We start from the raw sequence: 7,040 nt of genomic DNA, 5'->3' as shown, positions 1-7,040 counted from the left end.
CAAACGTTATGTTGGTGTGGACTCGCGGTTCTCATTCCTTGCGTTCAATGTGATCAAATGCAGCGTGAGGGGATTCGTACATATGTTGCGTTCACGGACCAAAGTTAGCAGTGGAAGTAGGCGGCGCCGGTGACAGAGCGCAAAAGTAAGCGGAAAAAAAAGGACATCAGCCGCTGACGGGAGGCAGCTGGGCGTCGACCACCACAACCACGAGTCACCTCCCACCCCCTGGGCACCACCGGGCGGCGTCGACTCTCTTACCCAGCAGCAGGAGCTTGACCTCCCGGGCCGCCTTCTCTCCGTCGTCCCTCAGGTTCCTGTCGATCATTTTACTCCGCTCCACCGCCGCCTTGTCCTCGGTGCTCAGCGTGCAGCCCATCGTCGAGCGATTAAGATGGCTTCGCTAAATTCACATGAAACGGTTAAAATGTTCTCCCCCTGCACAGCTACCACACGCCCCCCTCCCCCCCAAAAAAGAAAAAAAAATCTGCAGATGTCTTCCAGGCGTAAGGTGGCCCTTTGGACCCTGGAGGAGGGTGTTGGCGTATCCGAGATGGGAGTTACTTTGACGGCTTGAAAAATCGTCGGTGGTGCGGGTGACGGGCGCTGCGCTCCATTCGATGCGGCGGCAGCGGGTGAAATGCGCGAGGGAGGAGGAGCCGCCGATGCACAGCCAGAGGCGGAGCGACGGGGTGCCCCAGGATGGCTAAAGTCCACCCCTCGTCATTCCGTGGCCAACCACCGAGCTAGGGGGAAATTTGCATTTCAGATTTTTCCGCCATTTTCACTTGGATGCAATATTCTTCATACTCTGAAAAAGCGAGCTTCAGGCACATTTTACGACTTTAATAAAACACGACAGTGCATTTTCAAGCCACAAACAACATATTTACTATTCAGTGCTTATATGATGATAATAGCATACCACAAAAGTTTAATTGAACCATAAAGTTGAAGATTGTTACGTGTAATTTCGGTAAGCTTTTATTTTGAAACACAGAGCAGCTAAAAAGGTTTTATGTTGCGTATACATTTTCAAATTAGGATTTGTATTAGGTTGATTGATCTTTTGTTGACACTGAAATATTTTTAAAAATACGGCACGATTCAAAAACTCATTTCTCAAATACAGTACTATTTAACTATATTTTGTTATTGAAGTGGATAATTGTGACAAATAAAAACCTGCGCAACTGTGCGCGATGGGAACAAAACCTGCAAGCGGAGACAGAGGTAGTCAAGCCCCGTCACCACTTCCTGCTCGCTCAAGTGTACATTAGTCATTGTTTGTGGTTTAAATAATTCAGCCACCGGGACAAAATCAAGCATCCAGTCGACGCATGTCCAAAGGTTGCGCTTGCGACAACAATCCGCAGTAGCACACAAAACTGTGTGTGTGTGTGTGTGTGTGTGTGGGGGGGGGGGGGGGGGGGGGGGGAGGGATGTTCTGTCACTGCTAAAAAGCAAGATATCATCCAGCATGCGCCTACTGTCCATCAAGCAGTAAGCGACAGTGCCCTCCAGTGGTGAAAAAGAGAGCCTACACCCCCATGTGTTCAATTCTGGCACCGACGCGCGTTCCACCGTCCAAATAAAATATTTGACGTCACCTCGTGGACATAATCAAACTGCGCTTGCACATGCATCACAAGCTGGAAAACAGAGAGGCTCTATGAGATTTCAAAAATGCTTTTGTGGGGATTTGTTTTTTAATTCCGAACAACAAAAAGCGTCAAAACAGGAGGAATGAAAGAGGATCTGAAGGAGTCTTATTAGATGAATGTTTACTCAATCCCACACGTGAGTTGCTTGTAAATCGCCCGTCAACCTTTCGACTGGTTATCACCTGCTCAGATAGCGTGGACTGATACCCGGCTGTCGTCTGGCTGAACGTTAGACTCTGGACGAATCTATATAAAGCTTCTTTTGGCGAAGACGCGCACCTTCCACCTGGCATCTGACGCCGGAGCCTGCGACGAGCGGCGCATACGAAAGAGAGACGCTGCAAAAGCAGAGTCGGGTAGAGCCATGGGCTGCTGTAACAGGAGGTGCGGGCTCATCGCCGGCGCCGTCGTCGGGGCGGCGCTGGCCTTGCTGGGGGGCATCCTGATCCCGGTGGGGAACGGTCTCATTGAGGAAACGGTCTTACAGGTACGTGGCGCCCGCGTCCGGATCAAAGTCAACTCCCGCCGTCTCGGGGGAGTCGTGTGATGTTCGGCGGCGGAAAACGTTAGCGACCATCTGTGCGGCGGCCCGCTTAAAAATAGTCTTGTCTGGCGGGGATCAAGGAAGCCGCGATCGCGCCGGGAACGCCGGCGTACGAGAACTGGTTGGCGCCGGGGGGAGCGGTCTACAGGCAGTTCTGGTTCTTCAACGTGGAAAACGCCAGGGCGGTGGTGGAGCAAGGGGCCGTTCCGGAGGTAGCGGAGAAAGGACCCTACACCTACTTGTAAGCTTTGACCCCTCAACCTCAATACCTTCCGGCGTCGAGCTCTTACGCGCCCGTGAAAACTCGTTCAGGACCAGGTACTTACCCAAAGCCAACATCAGCTTCAACCCCAACAACACCGTCTCTTACCTGCTTCCCCTGGGCGCCACCTTTGATTCGTCCTTGTCGGTTGGACCGGAAGAGGACATCATCACCTCTCTCAACTTGGCAGTGGCGGTGAGAAAAACCCAAAGTCAGCCGTAGCCCTAAACGCGAGGCAAATTCAACACGATTAGTCATCCTTCTCGAGTATTGGAAGCTAAATGCCAACAGCGTGGACATCCTCCGACTGAAACAGTAGCAAACAATCAGCAAAGTCAATCCCAACCTGAATGATCGTATTTGCAAACGAATCGCCTCCTGCTAACCGACCAAACCCGGTAAATCCTTCCTCTCCGCAAGTAATCACCCCTATCCCTGATGGAGACTAACTCCTGGAACTGAACTCCACTCTTCCTTACCTGAAAATCACAACTAGAAAGGGTCATTTTAACCAAGTTAAACACTTTTCGTAGGTGACTGTAGGATGATTAATCTTCTGAAACCCGACAATCATCCTCGTCCTTCACAGAAATCAAATGAAATCAAATGTATTTGAAAGGGAAAAACTCTGAAAGCCCGTCTGAGGAAAAATAAGAAACCTTGAGAAAGGACCGCAGATGCGAGGAGCCCCTTCTAGGCTCAAGAGGTCACATTAGATTTCTTACCTAGCGTAAAGCATAATGCTAACCCTCCGGGCTAAATGCTAATCAAAAATCAACTTGGCAGCGTCACGGAACGTTGTGTAATCCTTGGCAGTATTGATAAGAGTTTAAACTTAAGAGTGTCAGCATGTCTGATGCTAATCTCTTTCTAATCAGATCGTTCCGCTTATAAAAAAAAAAAAGTGCCCTTATCTCCCTCGTTTGCACCCCGTAGCAAAATTTGGACGCGTTGATTTGTTTTTTTTTTTGTGTGCGTCAGGGGGTGTATTCAAAAATTCCCAAAATACTGCATCCCGTCCTGGAGACCATGATCAAGGACAGCAACTCGTCCTTGTTCCAGCAGCGTAGCGTCAAGGAGTTGCTGTGGGGCTACAAAGACCCCATGCTGAAGGTCACCGTCGGACTTTTTGCACCGGTCAGGAGCACTTTTGGATTCTTTGATTATATATTCAGTTTCCAATCCGTAGTTTTGTATGAATTTTTTAGTTTTGTGTGCATGTAGTACAACGACACCTTTGATGGCTACTACACGGTCTACACCGGCAAGGGAGACATCCAAAAAGTGGGCAAGATTGACAAGTGGCGAGGATCCAGGTGGGTGTGGACAAAATGGACAAGGTGAAGGTTTTGAGGAAGCTTCCTGTTCTCTTCTTCTTAGCACTCTGACCTTCTGGGATGACAAGTACTGCAACATGATCAACGGGACAGGTGAGGAGCTCAGGAAGTCAAATAAAAAAAAAAACAAGTGCTCAAACTGGAGTTTTTTGGTATTTTTCCCAGATGGTTCTAACTTTGCTCCATTTGTGGACCCGACCAAGTCCATCTTCTTCTTTTCCTCGGATATCTGCAGGTGATTTCAGTCCTGGAAGCATCTCAACGGTCACAGGTGGTCATTGTGGTCCTGTGTGTTGTCCAGGTCAGTGTCAGCCAACTTTCAGTATTCCTTGGACCTGAAGGGGATCCCGGTATACCGCTTCGGACTTCTGCCGTCCACATTAGCCTCGCCGGTGGACAACCCGGACAACCGCTGCTACTGCCGGGATCCGAAGACCACCAAGAACTGCACCATAGCAGGAGTGCTAGACATAAGTTCCTGTCAAGACGGTGAGTCAGGATAGTTGCTGTGTTTATTTTTAGCTAGGTTCTCACACGTCTGATTTTTTTTTTTCTTGATAGGACAACCCATCTTCATTTCTTTGCCACACTTCCTTCATGGAACGCCGTCCCTGTATAAAGCCATAAAGGGGCTCAACCCTATAGAGGAGCACCATAAAACCTACCTGGATGTGGAACCTGTAAGTCTTCTATTTGTATCCGCATTTCGGGTTTTTGAATTCATCCACATTTAGGTTTTCCCTCCAAGATTTAACCAACCAAGATCTCTTGCTCCAGTTCTGGTGAAAGCAATGAACAATCATTCAATGCCAAAGACATAGTTTTACGGTTTTTTTTTTAATACAGACTTTCAAGCCCAGGTATTTATAATTTTTCCTTTTTTTTTTCATTAAACAAATTAGGTAGTAAAATAATCAATTATTTGGGTCATTGAGAACTAAGTACTGTATTTTCCGCACTATAAGGCGCACCTAAAAGCCTTAATTTTTTTAAAAAGCTGATGGTGCGCCTTATAATCAGGTGCGCCTTATATATGGATCATTATTGAGATTGGTAGATAGGGAATGAACTGAAAAAATGTATCTTTTGTGTGTTTACAGTTGACCAAGGTTGCTCATATTGACATTGAGTTATTATGCTGTTAAGAGTTATTATTTGAGTTATTATTGTGATTGAGTATTACTAGATTGTGATTGAAAAAGTTTTAAAATATGTCATTGAGGGTGGGCCTTATAATCCGGTGCGCCTTATAGTGCGGAAAATAAGGTAATCACTTCTTTTAAACACGTGCTAAAGCAATCAATTATTTTGTACTTACAGGTTAGTTTAACTTACCTGAAGAAATTGACAATTATTGAATTCATTTAGTCATTCATCAGTAGTTTATAGTTCATTTTTGACTTTAGCAAAAAAAAAAGCAGTTTGAATGTCTGGACTGAAATAAAGAGTAAAAAAAAAAAAAAAAAAACGTAAAAATCCGTCTTTGGGATTGAATGAGTCAATGGCGGAGGACACTTTGAAATAGTACTGTCACGAGCAGTTGGATTTTCTTTCCGGTAGATAACGGGACTCACCCTGGGCTTCGCCAAGAGAATCCAGGTCAACATGATGTACGGACCCTCCAAAGTCGTCACGTAAGCCACATTTTTGGTCTTTGGTCTCCTCGGAATATACATCGCATCTAACGTCTAAGCAACGCCCCGTTTGTGTGTAGAGTACTGAAGAAAATCAACGAAAGCGTCATCTTCCCGGTGGTCTGGATGAATGAGGTAATAACGCCGACATGCGACGCTTTCGACGCTTTCGTTATGAGTTTTGCTTTCAGACGGCGGAATTGGACAAGGAGTCGGCGGCCCTGCTCAAAAAGGAGCTGGTGGATCGGATAAAGATGCTGGACGTCCTCCAGAAGGTCCTGCTGGGCTCGGGCGTGGCCCTCTTCGCCCTTTGCGCCATGGCATACGCGGTGGTCTGCTGCAACGATAACAAATCGGAAACGGTCTGACGCCGCCTTTTTGATAAAGACTTCTAATATTATTTATAATGTCAGCCGTCTCTTTGATATTCATACTGTGATTTTTGTAAAGGTCAAAACTTGACTTTGAGTTGGGGGTGTCCAAACTTTTTACTTTGAGAAAAATCAAAGAAATCAGGCCCACTTTTTTTTTTTTTTTTTTACTTAAACTTATTAAACAGTAAAAATCAATAAAGCAAGTAATGACGCAGTCTGTAAGCCTTTAAATGTACGTATAACGTTTATATATTTATACTAATCAATTACTTTTCATACTTTAGTACATTTAGTGGTTAATTTACTAGTACTTTGACTACCTAAAGTAATTAATTACTTTAGTATGTCCCGGTTAACTACAGAAGTAATCAAATACTGTCATACTTAATTCATTAAACAAATCAAGTACTTTATACAACAATTAATTTGAGTAATTTAGTACCTAAAAGTAGGGAAGTAACATAAACGTAGTAGGTACTTTAATTTTATTTTAATAGGTTTATTTTGGTACTGATTTTATTTCCATTAGTTTTATTTTAGTCCTTAATTTATGAAACTAGTCAATTACTTTATACATTTACACCATTTGGTACTTTCTCTCATAAAGGTAGGCATTTTACTACCTAAATTGATACATTTATTACTGAAATAATCATTTTAGTAATTAAAACACTAGTAATTTTAATACCTGAAATGATTATTTTGGTACTCAAGTACCAAAGTACTTAATGCAGTACACTAATCAATTAATTCATGCATTATTTACGTTTGGTAATTTATTATTTTATTACTAAAATAATTACATGAACAATTTTAGTCGTTAAAATATAAGTATTTTTTTAGCGCACCGAATCAAACTTGTTTATTACTTTTTTGAAATAGCATCGCGCGCCAAGTCGAAATTATTTTTAGCATATGTCGCGGGCCGCAAAAATGTCGATGGCGGGCCGCAGACGGCCCCCGGCCCGCAGTTTGGACACCCCTGCTTTAAATGGTGTCACTTTTATTCAAACAATCAGGGATTGTGGACAGTCTTTAAGTGCAGTGCGTTAAGCTATTTCAAGGCTACATGATGTGCGACATGCTAATTCTGTTGTGTTTATCCGGCGATTTGTGGCTTCAAAAGAATAAAAGCAGAAGTATCGCTTTGCTCCCTTTTACCATAAATCACCATGCCCGATTTACGAGCAGGATGTGGGTTTTACTGAGACGAAACGCTTGGAAA

General features: G+C 44.3%; 2 protein-coding genes across 3 annotated transcripts in view; one reads left to right on the top strand and one right to left on the bottom strand.

Moving 5' to 3' along the window:
* The window catches only part of gnai1 (guanine nucleotide binding protein (G protein), alpha inhibiting activity polypeptide 1), a 7,542-nt gene extending 6,815 nt beyond the window's left edge, over nt 1–727 (bottom strand). Inside the window, 1 exon segment of the mRNA XM_088406370.1 lies at nt 262–727. Within this exon segment, the coding sequence (XP_088262496.1) occupies nt 262–379 (118 nt within the window). The 5' untranslated portion in view covers nt 380–727.
* Nucleotides 728–1,487: 760 nt separating this feature from the next.
* On the top strand, nt 1,488–6,966 carry cd36 (CD36 molecule (CD36 blood group)). Of its 2 annotated transcripts, XM_088406367.1 has the most exons (13): nt 1,488–1,800; nt 1,898–2,151; nt 2,289–2,449; nt 2,521–2,665; nt 3,452–3,607; nt 3,695–3,786; nt 3,851–3,900; nt 3,973–4,042; nt 4,109–4,296; nt 4,369–4,487; nt 5,368–5,441; nt 5,522–5,576; nt 5,633–6,966. In XM_088406367.1, the coding sequence occupies exons 2-13, from the start codon at nt 2,029–2,031 to the stop codon at nt 5,807–5,809; spliced, it is 1,410 nt and encodes a 469-aa protein (XP_088262493.1). In that variant the 5' UTR covers nt 1,488–1,800; nt 1,898–2,028; the 3' UTR covers nt 5,810–6,966. The 2 variants fall into 2 exon arrangements, with proteins under 2 accessions (XP_088262493.1, XP_088262492.1); XM_088406366.1 differs by having other exon boundaries at nt 1,488–2,151.
* Nucleotides 6,967–7,040: the final 74 nt, after the last annotated feature.

Source organism: Hippichthys cyanospilos, chromosome 22 (assembly GCF_059441005.1).
Source record: "Hippichthys cyanospilos isolate Australia breed blue-spotted pipefish chromosome 22, RoL_Hcya_1.0, whole genome shotgun sequence".
Lineage (NCBI taxonomy): Eukaryota > Metazoa > Chordata > Actinopteri > Syngnathiformes > Syngnathidae > Hippichthys > Hippichthys cyanospilos.
The sequence above is the reverse complement of the archived record's forward strand: the minus strand, read 5'-3'. Positions and strand labels throughout refer to the sequence as shown.

Excerpts from the sequence above, each read along its gene's own strand:
- cd36 (XM_088406367.1), top strand. The coding sequence starts at position 2,029 with ATGGGCTGCTGTAACAGGAGGTGCGGGCTCATCGCCGGCGCCGTCGTC. Across the intron at positions 3,901-3,972 it reads CAACATGATCAACGGGACAG|ATGGTTCTAACTTTGCTCCA; the intron begins GTGAGGAGCTCA and ends TATTTTTCCCAG. Across the intron at positions 5,442-5,521 it reads GGACCCTCCAAAGTCGTCAC|AGTACTGAAGAAAATCAACG; the intron begins GTAAGCCACATT and ends GTTTGTGTGTAG.